This window comes from Aythya marila (genome assembly GCF_965140915.1).
Source record: "Aythya marila genome assembly, chromosome: 4".
NCBI classification, from domain to species: domain Eukaryota; kingdom Metazoa; phylum Chordata; class Aves; order Anseriformes; family Anatidae; genus Aythya; species Aythya marila.
In genome coordinates, this window is record NC_139045.1 from 53,770,701 (window position 1) to 53,787,624 (window position 16,924).

At 42.1% G+C, this 16,924-nt stretch overlaps 1 protein-coding gene across 1 annotated transcript in view; it reads right to left on the minus strand.

Annotated features, from left to right (window-relative positions):
- The window catches only part of NWD2 (NACHT and WD repeat domain containing 2), a gene marked incomplete at both ends in the record, with an annotated part of 55,477 nt that extends 38,917 nt beyond the window's left edge, over positions 1-16,560 (minus strand). The window contains one exon of the mRNA XM_082758793.1: positions 16,410-16,560. Within this exon, the coding sequence (XP_082614919.1) occupies positions 16,410-16,560 (151 nt within the window). The remainder of the gene's footprint in view (positions 1-16,409) is intronic.
- Between the last annotated feature and the right edge of the window lie 364 nt (positions 16,561-16,924).

Below are 16,924 nucleotides of genomic sequence, written 5' to 3' on the forward strand. Positions count from 1 at the left end.
TGGTTTAATTAAATAAAATCTAACCTGATTTACAGTGACAGCAAATCTGTGAAGCTGGCAGTTCCCAACAACAAGAATGTCACGCAGGCAAATTCCAGCTTCCAGGCTGCTGCTACAGATGAACGGATTAGCTGAATGACATTCTTCTAGCAGACAACATGAGACAGGAGCTGCGAGATGAGCTTTATGCACCTTCTAATGGTAATTCGGATGCTCTGAAATCCAATTGATGGCCCACAACAAACTGTGGTAATGAAACTGTATCTGCAAAATTGTAAGTCAAGGCATAAAAATAATAACCCTAAGATCATCTCCAGTGTTGAAAGCAACCACAAAAATGGCATTGTCTCAAGTAAGACAGTGTCTTGGTGAGCACACACCTTTCCCACAGGTGCTAGCTCTTGCTGACTGCTGCCTCATAAGCCAGTCTACCGCCACGCTGTCCTGCCTACCTGTCCTGCACTTTGCCTCAGCTGCAGTTAACCTTTTGTCAGTGCTCGTGATTAGAAAGCTGATCTCAAATCTGTTTTATTTTTTTCTTGACTACTTTTAGGTAGAAGACAGGCTCTTCCTGACGTGCTGTATAGACAATGAAAAACGACAGTTGGCTCCAGTGGGGTTAGACCTACTGGAGACCCTTAGAAACCAGATGCTTTGATGAGGCTGAATGCTGAGCTGAGACCACCGTCAGGGCCTTCCTGCTGTCTGTGCATCCCTAATAGAGTTCTGAGGACAGCACCAAATTAGCCACGTACACATTTATAGCCTTTCTGCCAAATAATAGGCAATCACTGTTTAAGCAGGACTGTGTGAGGTGTGATTTCTGAAGGCTTGCAGCTCAGTCAAATCACTGCCAATTTTCATTACAGTACTCCAGGGTGCTCCTTCTCAGTGTGAACTATTTCCATGCTAAAGTCTGACCTTCAAACACAAGCTGTTTTCCTATTAAAGTCACTTTTATTTTTAATAGGGAAAGTACATATTACATTCTCGTGTTAGTAAACAGATGATGTGTATGTACAAACAGTTGCTGAACATTAATCTCTGGGATAAAATATGTCATGGAAGATAGCCCAGCTGAAGATAATTCCAAAACATATATGAGAGCGAACAGGAGTTAACACTGAAGCCCTGTGAAAGTGCCTGTTTGCAAGAACGTGAGATTTGGCCCTCAGAGTGCAGGCTGCCCACCCTCTCTTGCTGATGGTTGCACTGGTTGGAGTCAAGGCACAGCGATGGAAAGGCTGCTTCATGTGCACGGGCTGCAGTCCCACCACGACTTCCACCCAACCAAGGCTTGACACAGCTCTGTAAGGAGGTTGCTCAGCCCCATCCTGTTACCGTGTGTTTGCACAGTATCGTTACACCTCTGGTCACCCAGGGAAGAGCTGCTTGCTCCTTTGAACCTTTGCACCTACCTAAAGAAACAATTCCTGTGCCATTTCTCTGTGCTCAGTGTCCCAGCGTTTTGCAATGCATCAGTACCAAAGCTTGCATGGAGATCCTGACCTCACTTCCTTCACAGCCTACTTCTTTGCTAGCTTAGTTGCTGGTGTAAATGCACACAAATAAGTTTATTTTAACACAGTGTTGGGATCTGTTGTGCATCCACATAGGTCTGAAACCCTGGATGAGCAGAGGGCATCTTGGAAGCAGTCCTAAATGCATACCCACTAAGAAACCTTCTATTCTCTTCCTTGAAGTATTCTAATTGCTTACATTTGCTGGGTGGGCAGGATGGATTCTTGCCATGGGAATTTTTAAATGCATTATGATATTAAAAATGTGCGTTTTATAACCTTTGTCTACTAACTGCAGTGAGAATTTCTGTACAAGAATTATCTAAGGATGTGATGCAAATAAGGTTAAAAATTACTTAGCAGCCATACCAAGCAAGGAAGTGGCTGCCAAACCTCTTAATGCTAGTATGCTCTTGTCACATACAACTGTTCAACTGAATTATTCCTTTTAAACTGCCTTTTTTTTTTCACTAATACTGCACAATAGCATTGTGTATTACCCCTGTAACTAAAAGCTTTGAATACCAATAGGTAACAAATGTCCCTAAATATTATGGAAACCTTGTCTCTGAAAATAATACCATAATAATAACTTATTTGCATTTCTATAGTGCCTTTCATCTGAGAATCTCAGAGCACTTTGCAAACAATGAGTTTGAATCATGTAGCTGCTAAGAGAGGGAAAAATGACTTGAGTTTCCCAGCACCCTGACTTCCTAGAAAATTAACACTAAACACTGTTGGCATTTGCTTCCCTTGGGATTTCTGTGTGTAGAGAACATTACAATAAACATGCAAAGCTCCTCAAGACTGTTTAGGTAGACTGGGAAGGGAACAGATTGGTCTCAGTTATTTCTTCCAGTGTCCCCTTCCCAAACACCACCACCAAGCTTCAGGTGTCTACCTTCAGGTCTCCCAAAAGGAAGCTCTTCTTTTTTAGCCCCACATCAAACTATGACCCTTTATACTGAGATGCAGTTTTTAAACATATTTGTTTGAAATTTTCCCTTCTATCAGTTCTGTGAATTGAGAAATTTAAAACATATATAGAACATTTATTTATTAATTTTTAAAATATACACTTTAATAGTTGGCTACACTTCACAGTGACATCTTACTTACAGAATACCCGGCATCTTGATTGTTAATGTGATTAACCAGTGCCACCTATTGGTTTAGCAATTACACCCAGCTGTCAATTTATATATATTAAAAAAGGAGGCAATTAGCAAAATACAAGAGGTCAAGACCCATGTTAAAATACAGAATTTAGGGGAAATATCAGTATGGAACTCGCATGAAAAAAGGGAAAAGCTGTTCCTATATCCAAATACCAGCAGTCTTTCAACACTAATATACTTATTATTCACACAAGATAATGTTCTAATGTAAAACAAATGTTTGTTTGCTGAGAGTTCTAAGTTTTGTTATGGGTGTAATATGCTTACACGCAATAAATTTGGAGCCTGATCCAAAGGTCAGTGAAGTTAATGGAAAGATCTGTTAGTCTCAGTGAATCCTATATGAGGTTCTGTACTTGTGGCACAAATTGGAATCCAAAACCTTTTGATATCTTACTGACTCCCGAAGAGTTTGGATTAAACCCTTTGATTCATAAAAGAAAATAAACAAACAAGAAATCTAGTGGGTATGGTATTGGTGAGGACTCTGAAGCTGAATTACCCCTGGGAGACAGAGCTGCCCTTCCATGTTCTTAAAGTAAAGAAAAAAAAAAGAGGTTGCCCAGCAATCCTTTCCAGATCGTGCAAACAGTTTCTGTATTGTAGCTTGGGTGCCTAAGCATCCTTACATCCCTCAGAAATGACGTGTAGCAAACCGTGCAAATGCAAATATTTGCATGCAGATGCCAAAGCACAGTGGGAGCTTTAGCAGCACCATGGGCTGAAGGCAGAATCTCTCCAGGAGGGAGAATGCTGCATTCTGCAAACTACACAAGTGGAAGAATTCAACAAAATCTAATTCTTTCATTTAATAATGCAAACTAGGAAAGGCTCTTGAAAACATGACAATTTACAAGCAATTATTGTCATACAATTAAATGATGTGACAGGAGAAACTGAAGACACAGCACATTTAGAGACACCAAAATTAAGTCGGAAAATTACCTCTGCAGAACACCAAAGCTTATTACAACTAAGCAGTGGAAAACAGCAAAGCCTGCAAGGACAGGAATTTGCAACTATAATCAAAATTAATGTCAAAGAAAAACTTCTGAAATATAAAAGAGGACCTCTGAGTGAGCTGCACAAAGCTGCGTAGCAGAACACATACAAAGGACCAGTGCAGTAACAAAGATATATGCAAAAACCCTACTCATCCATCATAACAAAACAAGTTATGGAATTACCTCCACAACAGGAAAAAAAAAAGGCTGTACAATACTGGAAAATGTTTTAAACAACTACGTTGTGTGTGCAGTGGTAGCTGTACCGATTCTATCTGCCATCACTAGACCCAAGAGAAACCGATCAGGGTATGTTACCGAAGTGCTTGAGGGAAGGATGTGGTGGCGATCGATATGACCATGGGAACTCATAGACATTTAGTCTCCTCACCACCCTGCAGAGTCAAGTGCTGGAGGCAAACAAAATACTGTGTTGCAGGGTTTGAGAAGGCATGAAACAGGAGAGCCATAAAAACAACAAAACCAAAACCAAGTGAAAGTAAGAGCCACACATACGTTTCAAGGTACAGACCAGTACAGGACCATTACGTACATCTTATTTTGAAGAAATTCCTATAAACGCTCCTGCGTGGCTTTACACCTGGCACCATGAGGCTAAGGACGAGCCCTGTGAGCCCTTTGGTAAAGCTGCGCCCCTTCTTCTCTGAACTTGTTGACCTCAGGTTGGAGAAAATGGCCATGCCCTGGGTCACTACAACGTGGCTGCAGCCTGGTGGGCCAGTTGGGAAAGTGAGGTGGACAAATCTAGCTGACCGTGGGGCTTCAAGAGTGATGGCACTGAGATACCCACAGAAGTGACACTCGCTACCTATGAGGTAGGCCTACATCAATAAAGCAGGAGTTTTCTTTCTGCAGCAGTTCTTTTCTTAATACTATGCAGAGAGGACTAGCAAGTAACATCACAGCACATTAAGAGCAGTACATGGCTGCGACAGAAGCAGTTACTGAAGATGAAGAAACCACCCAACACTGCTGGCAAGGGGGAGCAGCTGCAAGACAACAGGCCTGGGGGGGGGGGGGGTCAAAATTCAGCCACGCCTTGTCTAGAGGAGAGTGTCTCAGTCTGTTTCTCCTGCCCTTGTTCCCCATGCACACAGCCAAGTTCTGCCACCCCCATGCCGGTGCCGTATGACAACGCCCAGCTTTGAGGCCAAGAACTCCAGGCAGGGCCAGTGGCAGAGGCCACCAAGACCCAGAACCCCACACAGCTGCCTCCCCCCGACACGGGATGCAAGCCCTGAAAGGCACCCAGCGAGTGACAGACACAGCAGGATGGACTGACTTCTGCCCCCATTCCCTCCTTTCAATTCTCATGATTCATCTAGGCATGATCTTTTGTGAAGATTATACAATCTGGCTGGAAGGGACGTTTTTAATATTTTTCCTAATGCATCTGTTTTTATGATTACACTATTTTTGTGAGTCGATTTTGTTTTCTCCCTGATTTTATTAATTTTTCTTGCTACCCACAGTTAGTTGATGACATATTAAGATAAGAGCAAATTTGTACTTTAATAGTCTTGAGGAGTAAGCAACTGAAAAAGAACAGTATGTGTACCAATCACTTGCTCCTTTTGAGAAGATGTAATCAAAACAACTAAGTTCAACTTGTCTCAAACACCTCCCAAAGGTATTTATTTACCTTTCACAAGTGCAATATAGAATATAACAACTGAAGAACATCTAGAGGTGGCATACCAAGTTGATTACTCAGTGACCAAACTCCAGGCTACCTTCCAAACTAGTGCTTTGGAAAGGCTTTAGCTGTCTTTCCCAGCTTTTTGCTTATATTTTGAAAATAATGATATGAATATTGACTATTATTCTTAAAGAGGGGAATGTGAAAGTACTCAGACTGTATTTTTCACAATGGGCTTGTTTGCAGTAACTCAAGGGGACGTAAAGAAGGCACATGGACAGTCATGCTTCAGTGCACACAGGTTGGTGCGTTCGGTCCCTCTGCTGCTACGGGTGTTTTGTGCCCCTCCACGACATCACAACTGCACTGCAGCAGGAATGTCATGCAGCACGTTCCGTGCACCATATAACACAAATTCAAGTTTTCTGCTAAGCCCCTTTGTGTCAAAATGATGTGAGCAAAAATGTTATGTTTCCCATACAGAAAACAATCCCATTAACTCACAATCTGTGCAGAAGCATAAGAAAGACAAGCGAAGGCACTGTAATCCAAAAGTCCTTTGAAACAGACAGGAAAACCATTACAAACAGAAGGAGTTGTGAAAGAAACGCAGCAGTTAGCGCTGAGATGCACACCGACCTATTCACACAGAATATTTTGACTGGGGAATTTTGATGGATGCTACCCCATGAGCCACAATGACCTTTAAAGGAGGATAAAGATCTTTTATGATGCTATACTCTCAACAGCAGTGTGGGAGATGGTTGAAAGGATAGACTCGACTTCATTTCCATTTCTAGCACCGCCAGACACTAACAGTCTTCAACACAATCTGTGAAGGTATTTGTACCTTGGCCATAGAATAGATAAAAAGACAATGTGCAAATCATATTTTCCTTCTGCACCCACATACGGTTAACCACAGTCAAGCCCACAACTTGGGATCTCATATCTTTTATTTGAAATGATTCTGAATTTGCATAATGACTATGAGGAGCTGACTGGTATTAATGCTAGAATAATACACGAGCGGTGGAAGTGCTCAATGGAATTACATAGTATTATGCACAGTTGATTATAGAAAGCATAAAACAGAAAATCCATAATTAAAACAGGTGGTGTATAAGGAGATCATTTTTACCTCTGTTTTCTAAAGGAAGGAAGAATATATGATGATCTCTTTTCTACACGCTTCTTCCATTGTCTTTTGTAAAAATGTTTTTAACTCATTGACTGATTACAGACCTGACAAAATGATACGAATCCCAAATATTATGAAGATCCTAGATAAGAACAGACCATCAGCTAAATAAGAGAAATCCTGTAAATGAGTCTCCTACTCCCATTTGTAAATGAACCCATCAAAGGAAAAGCTGTAACAGGAACTATTAGACACTTCAAAAATGTCTCAATTGAGGGAAACCTTCACCTGAAACATGCAGTCCACTGCAGGACATACATCTGTGGTAAAATAATCTTTATGGCAGATTATTGCTTTATATTATTATCTATATTTTGCTTGGATGCATAGACCCACTTCCTGACATGGTAAAATAATGCACAGGCAGAAACTGGATTTGAAAAATTTATGAATAATGACATTCACTAGTGAAAGGTAATGAAATTCATTCCAAGCAAGGAAATTTTCAGGGAATTTTTTTATTTTTGGTAGTTTTTACTGACTAATGAGCCTATTTTGTGCCTGTACATGTTGCTATAAGCACTACCAGTAGTGCTATGGAAGAAACAGTGCAGCTGTACACTGCATAGTTCATTTTCCTGTGTATTTCCTTAACCGGTGTGGAGACAGTGGAGCTGTCATGAAAAGTTAGACCATCTTCTGTGAGGAATGGCACAGGTATATTTGAACCTGCCGCAGGCTGGAGGAGAAATCCAAAGGCCACAAGAGGTCCCTTCCAGTCTCCTCTTCTAAGATTTGTAAAACAATAAATAGCTGCATAACGAAAGAACAGCCTGGGGCCCTCTGTCCTCTGCCTGGGGTCCTCTGTCCTTGTAACAGAAGTCCTTTAACCTCTGCTATGGTGCTGTGGTCCTATTTCTGGTTAAAATGGCATGTCATGTACCTCAACTGCGTTCATTTTGCTCACCACAGAATGCTTAGTTCTTTATAATCCCATGTTGTAAATAACTTGTATTTCAAAGTAAATCATCATACAGACTTTGCTACTGCCTTGATATGCCAAATACAGGATTACATAAATAGAAATGCTTCAACAACACTGCATAAATCTTCATCACTTTCAAATGTAATCCAATAAATATATAAGTAAATCAAGACCATTACCAAACTGTAACGGGATCTCATTATTCTCCTAACATTTATCAGTAACTAAAAAGGAATCTGAAAACCAAAAAGAAAGACACTGCTTACTGTTCACTGGTCTTGGTGTCTGAGCTATTGCAAATATGATGGGGTGGAAAATGAAGAAGAAAAACAGCTGTTTTTTTTTTTTTTTCAAAAAAAAAAAAACAAAAAAACCAGTCTTGCCAGAACACTATAGACAATTCTGTATGACTCTAGCCACCAGGATTATTTATCAAGGTAGAAAATATTTTCCCTCTGATTTCTAGAATTCACACGGCCTTTATTAAACCACAGCAGGTATGAAAAAATAAAAAGATGAATCTCATTTTAAGGAAAGCATTTATAAAGCAGTCACACATGATTTATGTTATGTTTGATGATCACGGTACGGCAGGATCCTCCAGATGTCTCATGCTGGCACAGGAAGGTGAGGAAAACTTAGGAACAAAATAACCCTTAGGTTTGATTCCTACACAACACACTGGACTCCTTTAGATCAGACTCTGTACCTTAGACTCCTGACATTATTGAACACTGTAATTTCCTTACCTATTTCTTAGTATGGCTCCATTTTTGTATATGGAAATAAGAACATTCAGATAACGAGGTCTTTACAATTAACCTCGCTCCCCATGTAAAGATAGACAAAAATGGATCATTTACAATGATGCTTGTGGAAAGAATTACTCTCTTAGGGAGATTTGTTTTTAGGTACGCCTACTCCACAGATATTTCTACTTCTGTATTTTGAGATCTCTTCTCTGGCTGAATATGCACTGTCATGCTTGTACAAAATTCGCACTGAAGTGAGTAGGGTAAGGCATTTCAGAACAACAGACTGTTTCAAAACTTCCAACATTTCAAAGGTTGTTGCTAACACCAAGACTATTGACTAATTAGTGAAGCAATTAGACAAACTCATGGAAGGAAAGGATCTCACGGATTATTAAACACAAAGATCCTTGTCATTTTGTCCCTGTGATCTCATTTTCTACTGTTGTGCATCTGAAACTGTCAGGAAGAATAGCAGGCTCCATTGGGCTCACTATGCCTGATCTTACTGCATTTGCTTCTTGTTTATCTTAGAATAGCTGATGTGCATAACTACAAACATGGATAAACTGTCTCATCTATGAGTATTAAACCCACATGGTTATTTAATAGCTCTCCATCTTAAAAGTAATCTCAATCTAATAAAACCCAGTCGGTGAGATCACTTGTGAATACATGTGCAAACTGAGGCAGTGTCAGGGTTTCTGTTAGGTTCACCCTGAAGTGCCTATGTTGCATGGTCAGGCATCAGCCTTGTACAACACAAATAAATAATACTAACTACCAGATAATATATATTGGAACCACCATCCTAAAGAGGGGGTTTGGAGGCTTTGCACAAGACATCGAGTTTGCCATTTTTTAAAAATTTGTACTTTACATGTATGTTTCTGAATGCCTATTTGGTACTTTTATGAAGTGCATGCTGTGGCTTCTAAGAAATGCAACTGCTCTGTAATAAATAACACAAACACATCGAAGGGTGTAGGTGTCAGCACTGCCTGGCCCAGAGGCAACGCTACAGCTGGGGAATTGCTTGAAATGAAGGCTGTCCAGACAGGGCTCTCAGTCATTAATTCTCATTTCATCTTAATGTTTTGTAAAATGTTACTCATTATAGACTCTAAATATTCATCTTATAAATAACATTGCTATGCATCATATATGCACTGCACTGAGGTGTGTCTCAATACCTGCTTCAGGAAGAGTAACAGAGGGCTGGTGGACAAAGCTGGAAATTTACAATGCAGAGATGAGCCTTGTTTGATGAGCCTAATTGCTGTTAAGAGTGAGATGGACTCTATTAATAAACATTTTTGACTATTTAACTATACTACAGGTGCATGTTACTATACTGAAGACTGCAGCTATGCCACCCAAGCAAACACAACAAGCAGGTTGTACAATCCTATTTTCCAGCCTCCGACAATTTGAAATCTCATCTCATCAGCTATGTGATCAGTCCCATGATCACAGAGTCAGTTTAAGAGCAGGTGGATGAGGGACAGGTGATCGTGGTGATGTTGGGGTGTTGCAAGAGGGGTGTGTGGCACGTCTTGTTGCCTGATGCAGAGGCACACACACCACAACCTGCACAGATGCGGGGCTCCCTCCACATTACCCCACTGCACTCCCCGCTTTCTGCTGCCACTGATTTAGCCCTGCTCTGCTTTTGGCTAAAGATTTTGGAAGTAAGAGCCTCTCTTTGATACAAGACCTAAATTAATAAGATTAGCATCAGGCCAGTGGAGTTATTTTAGGGTTGCACTGGTACAACCATGATTAAATTGGGTTTTCTAATTCTATCTGTTATTATCCTTCTTTAATTAAAATTCCAGTAAGGGGATAAAGCAGCTGTCTTGAACCCCACTGCCTGCATTAAAAACTGCCAGAATTTTCTGTATTCCTTACATGTGACTGTCTACAACTACATTATACCTACCACATTCAGTATACGAAAACCGTAAATTATTGGTGGCTAAATATTGGTAGTGTATTATGACTGCAGCCTGAAAGGATATCCTATCATAAAACACTCAGATGAAAAAGTCAAAGAAATTTCCTTTGTTTCACATGAAAAAACCTACTGTCATAGCTTGAGTTAGAAGCTCAGTAACTTCTTGATGTGAAGTTTTCTTTCTGTAGTAAGTATTTAAAGTCTAGTGCAGGATTTTGTCTCGTGTGTTCACACTTTGTGAACATGCATGTGCCCACGCAGACAAACATGTAGGATTACTAACCAGAATTATTTCAGTGCATGGCTTCAGAGAGAGGACACCAAATGCGGTACCCATTGCGATAAATTGTTCTCGTCTTGGTGGGACATAAATCTCACCACAGAAGACATGTGGTCTTCTTAGAAGCAAGCCGTAGAAATCCCTGCAGGCCTGCTGCACAGCAGGCTGCTGCTCAGCTGAAGGCCAACCCGCTGCCCCTGGCCGGGCAGCAGTGGAGCTGCTCGGTGCAGACCAGGAAAGGTGGCATGATGCTGCCTGCGCATCGCTGCCTCTCGTCTCCCGCCAGGTCTCACACCTCACTGGGGGAGAGGCTCACAGCAACAGCTCCACTCCATACTGATGTAGTCCATCACCTAATATAGCATTTGAGGTAACAGTATCACACAGAACTTCTGCCCACATTTCATATTCCCTCACTCTACTTACAAACTGCATGAAGAATACAGGGGCCTCAAGCTCCTCGTCACCTGTCATGGCAAGGGTGACCATTCTGCTCAACAGCAGCTCCAGTGTCCTACAGGCACCTTGACTCTGCTGTATTCTTGTTTAATAAAAGGATGTGGGCATACAACAAATGGAACTGATCATGCAAAGATATCCAAAGAAATAAAACAGTATTAGTAAAGTTACAAAATACAAAAAGAAATGGTAGGTTCTGCTCTGTTTTAATATGATTTCTTCAATGGCACACAAAATGGTTATAGAACCTAAGCTGTAAATGCATACAAACCTGAAGGTTTACAAGTGTCCTTCTGGATAAAATCTAAACTCATCTGTAAGGCTCTTACTGCTACAACAGCATTTAACACAACCCAGGCTGTTCTTCAGTACTGCTAGTATTACAGCTGTGAGCGTTGCCTTTTGAACATAAATACCCAGTTCTCACGTGCTGGCAGCAAGTTTGAAAACTGCCCACAACAGTGAGGTCTGTGTTTTTGTACATACATTCATACCATTTTATACACTTTATATGATTGCATAGAAAAAAAAAAAGTTAAGTATTTTTTTCAATGTATTTAAATAACTGTCATGGGGTTAAGTCCTGTTGTTTTTTGTTTGTTTGTTTGTTTGTTTTACCTGGGTGGTGTAAATACCTAATGTAAACTTTTGGAGCTTAGAATATCAGATGCTGCTTAGTAGGAAAATGACTGGTTTTCTGGTAGTTTTGCTCAGCAAAAGACTGTCTAGTACTGGGTCTGGTTCAGATCTACCTGCCCTGCCTTGCAAGAGTTATAGCTGATGTGAGACCTGGTCCTACAACCAGAAGGAGAGTCAGGCCTTGCATTCTGCTCAACCATGCTGACAACAAAGGTGGTTCTGCAGCATTAAGAGAAAAAGATAAAAGTTCGTATAGAAGTAGAAATACTAAAAATGGCCAGCTCTTTTCCAAGCCTACTGAACTGCAGGTGTCTGACCACAGGGCCTCCTTAAGTAAGGCATACTTCAATCAGGGCCCGTACCAAAACCAGATACTTGAATCATGTTGCTCTCCTTAACACTGAGATATCTACTCAAGTTTGCCTTTAAAAGTGTTGATTTTTTTTTTCCAAGTGTAGCTGGGTTTGTAGCTCTCAAACACTGCAGTGATGTGTGTCACGTAACACCATAAATAGGTACTAAGTTAGGTAACCAGAACTAACACTTTGCGTAAAAAAAGTCCTGGAGTTATTTGTCTCCACATCTCCGCAACACCTCCCTTGCAATTTCATACACTTGAACATCTGTGTTTTAATTTAGCTAAGGAATAAATTCCACCCAGATTATATAAAATTGTCTTTATAAAAAGATCTTCATGCAACGTATCCAAGCAGGGACACCATATGGTATTTTGGGGCTGGACAAAATGGACCATCATTAATGGTATTATTCTGGCTTTGGAGTATTAACATTACCATTGCCTTAGTTATATTTTTCTTATGAGAAGCACAAGATTTCAGGTAAAGATAACATAATGTGCCTGGAATATGCTAAGAATCAGTTATAAGTTATACCTTTCTCTTATCACATATGGCAATTACATAGCAATAAAAGCAAGCACAATTCTTCATCTGTTATGAGTTATGCACCCTTATGTTCACTAACAGTGAACCACAAACGCACACAACATTTTAGTTTTCCTTTCCTGTGTACATCAACATGCGTAAAAATACATGTAATTCCTGCAAAGCAGCCTGTAACAATAGGTCCAAACAAAAACATTACTAAGACTCATTTCTGCAGTCATCAGTTAGAGGAATGATCCTCGTCTAGTCAACAAAACTAACTGCAGGTGAGAATTTTGCCTTATGTATCATGAGAAAATACATAAATTGGGCACTGAACATTTGTGTTTTATTCCAACAAAGTGTTTTTCATATTAATACAATGTCCTGGATTAAGCAAATCACTGGAAAATAAGCCAAGTTGGACAACTTGTAATAACTCAAGAAACTCAAACTCATTCAATAGTGTAACACAAGGAAATTTCAGACAGTCTAAGGGGAAACTGGTGAAATTCAAACTGTACAGATTAGTTTTATAGTGTGTTTGTACAAAGGCATTAAAGAACTGTGGCAATCTATTATTACCCCTCTAACTTTATAAATAATTTTAATATTTGAAACTTTAAATGGCTCTGGGAGGAACAGAACCCATGAGCATAGCCTTTCTGCATTAAAAAAGAGTACTTAAAATAAAGTTTGTTCATGATCTCAATACAATTGCTTCTGTTGCTACAGACAAAATGTTTTGAAAAAGCAGCAGACCCAGAAAAAAAGAAATCCCATGTTGGAACTTAGAAATGGAGTATTCAGAGGAGCTGCACGGAGAAGAGAGCTGTGTTCAGCTGGACGAATAGATGGAAAAGTCAGCATCCTTCCCACGTGAAGTGCTGGGTGCAAGTTAGCCCTACCTACACTGTCAGGTAAGCGTAGCTGACACCACCTATGTCAGGACATATTCAGATGCTACATGAAGGCATTATTAATCTGTCTTCTGTGAAACCACCTGTGTGTAGCATTTGAGTTTACACACACCCCTCTTTAATGTATTCATTTCTCTCTACTATATTACAGTCTTCCCAGACATGAAAGGCTCCTTCCCAACTAAAACATAAAGAGCTTGAAGTAAAAAATGACTGATGCCTTAACTAATTAAAGCAGTAACTAGACCCTAACTAGAACTAACAAAGGGCTAACTTCCCTGCTGCCAGAAGATCCACAAGGAGTTAAAATGATCTGAATTTGACTGCGTGTCCCAATTCACAGGACTTCATTTCCAAAAGGGAAATCCCTAACTCTGCTGAAGGCGTCAGTTTCAACCTGGACTTGCATTACCTTCTACCCTCACATAATTTCTCTAAACAGCTTGATTTTCTGCTTCAAGCAGTAACAACAGTCACCAGGATGGTCTGAATCCATACAGTGCTGCTGTCACCGCTCAGTATAAGTCTGGAAGTTTGCACCTGTCAGACTTAACATGAGCTGTACATCAGTGGAAGGCATTGCATAGGCACTACTGAGCAGTAAATAAGATGACATTATCTGATTGCCGTGACAGTCCACAGATTCCGACAGGAAACACTAAAAGCACTTATTACAATCAGACGAATGTAACTTACTTCCCCTCTCAGCTTGAAGCAACCAAAATATCTTACGACAAGCGATAGATTATTTAAAGCAAAATCTTCAATGTCTCTCAGCCCAAATATGTATTTAAAATATGCCTGATTGCTTATATCTACCGAATCAAGAAAACAGACCTATTTATATTCAAATAATACAGGAGCTTTAGTGTTTCTAAGGATCCAATCATCTTCAGTGATATGGAGGATGGTTAATTAATGCCAACAATTTGAGCAAGAAAATACTGCTAATTGCTAGAGAAAAACACCGTTTCACTTATCTACAAAATTTGGTTTAGAAAACAAGAGACTGTAAAATGAAGTAATTCTGTTCCTATTAGTCATGCTCACTGTTGCTTTTTGTTTATAAGGATTTCTTATTTATTTTTTCTGTTCTATTTTACAAATAACCACTTTCCTACTTGCATTATAAAAATATATTTAAGTCATACTAAAGCCTGCCCTTAAAGAACGGACCAAGCCCTAATTCATCAGAGTTCTCCAATATCCACTTATTAAACGGATACAATTCAAGAGAGGTGTTATTGTAAGTCTGTGCAAACTTGGAAGTCTTCCTGCGAGCGGCAGCAGTGTTAGTCCCCGAGCTCCTCCGGCACTGCTGCGCACAGCTGCCGATGGAGGTGGGGGGCCGGCAGCCCCCTCCTTCTGTCCTGCCACCCTCTGTGCCACAAGGAACGGGCACCAAGGCACTGATGGGCTGAAAATTAACAAGGAAGGCTTCGGAGGCATTTGCTGTAGCTCGAGTATGCTAGATGCTTTACCGAGTAGGAAGAATTTAACCTTTTTATTTCCCCCAGCACTCTTGCATTTTCAACTCTTCGTGATTTTTTGCAAGGAGCACTTCTGCTTCAAAGTAGTTTACTAGATAATACCTAATTCCCATCGTAGATCACTTTTGCTTGTTTATCAATACAGTCTTTTCATAAGGTCACATGCAGTTAGTAATACTTCTGCGTCAGTGCTATCACTGATAAATAGCCATAGCTGCTCCTCATGCCTTGCAGCCCCTAATTCCTTGCCCAAGTGTCTCACTTTGGTAATTAAAATCCATACCCACTCTGAAATTTCTATCCCACACTATAATTTCTAAAAGCAGGAGGAACACTGCAGATAACATTTGGGAAATGAGGGGTGTTGATCGCTGTGACCATGCGAGGCTACAAAGAAGCCAGTGCAAATAATTCTCAGGCGACTGAGTTATTTCCTGCCTCTTAGGGTTTTCTCAGGTTAAAATTTGGAAATGACACCACCAGGGTAAAATCCTACAAATGGATATACATGGCTTCAAAACTGCACTTTCAGAATGAGTTTAGTGTTTTTTTAGCTTCGCAAGTATGCAGCCAACATACCAAGCTAACCTGCCGATAAATGCCATTCACGTCAAATACGGAGGCATCGGCACCGTGGAGGGAATGCTGGCAGAAATCCCATCTCCAATGAGTAACATCCCTTCTAAAAATTCACACCAGTTTTCTTTCGGAGCCAATTAAACATTTTCCCAGATTATCACTAGTTATATCTTTGCTTAGCTTGCAACAATGAGCTGCAAGCATTTTAATGCCCTCCTTAAAGGAAGGGCTCTTAAAGCACGCAGGGATCTTGGATGTGAGAGCAACCTGGGAGAGCTGGAGGTGTGGGATTAACTCAAGCCGGTGCGATGCCCACTTTTTTTTGCTCATTTAAGTATTCGTGCCAAGGCAATTTTCACTTCGGAAATCAAAGGTTTTTGTCATTGCAGGCATGATTTTCAGATCTGCGGTGTTTGCACAGAGGGTGACAGCGCTGTTGAATTAGAAGCGCTGGGGGGGACGGTGGTGGGTGGTGGTGTGAGGGAGAATTGTGAACACAGCCGGCTTATCTTTAGAGGCAAGAAATGTCAGAGGTGCCACCGCCTGATTGATGGTTTCCTCGCGCCGGGTGGCAATACGCTCCGGCAACTTCATCCTTACGGGTGGGACAACACCTCCTGAGCGCATGCAAACAGCTGGTACCATGGCAAACCTTAAAAAAAAAGGCTTTCGGCAGCTAATTAGGTCTAATACTTGACCCTGACTTCACGGCACTAGAACTGCTCTGGCCAAAAGAGCCTCCCCAATACCACAACCAGTAGCACCAACACAACCAGTACCAGCACCACCACTAACACCACCACCACCACCACCCCTGCGGGCCCTCCCGGCTCCTTTGGGGACGGGATGTCGAGGAAACCCCCCGGGGCCGGGACACGGGGGCCGAGGGGCCGGCGGGCGGCAGGGGGAGCTGCGGCGGGGCCGAGCCGTGCCGTGCCGAGCCGGGCGGCCGGGTTACCTTCGGGGTTGGCGCTGATGAAGACGCGGACGCTCCTGCCGCTCGGCACCAGGTGGGCCGGCAGCGCCGCCAGGTTGCCGGCGAAGGCCGCCCGCCGCAGCGCGGCGTCCCGCGGGCAGGGCAGCCTGCCGCCCGCCCCGGCCGCCCACATGGCGCCGCGCCGCAGGGCTCACGGCAGTCCCCGGCCCGTGCTGCTGCTGCTGCTGCTGCTGATGATGATGATAATGATGCTGGCGGCGGCCATGCGGCCCCTGCGCTGCCTCCTCCTCGGCGGCGGGGAGAAAGTTTGGCGGCCGAGCCCGGCGGCGGCGCGTCTCGTCCCGGCGGGGTGGGCTGCGGGCAGCCCCACGGCGCCCGCCCTCCTCCGAGCGCTTCAGGGCCCCCGGGCCGGATTTTTATAGGGAAAGTGCCGGCGGCGCATCCTCCGGGCTCGCAAGAGTTCAGCGCCCTCCTTGCGTCTTCTGGAGCCGCCCGCGCAGGAGTCCCAGCTGCGGAGGTACAACGGCAGGATGCTT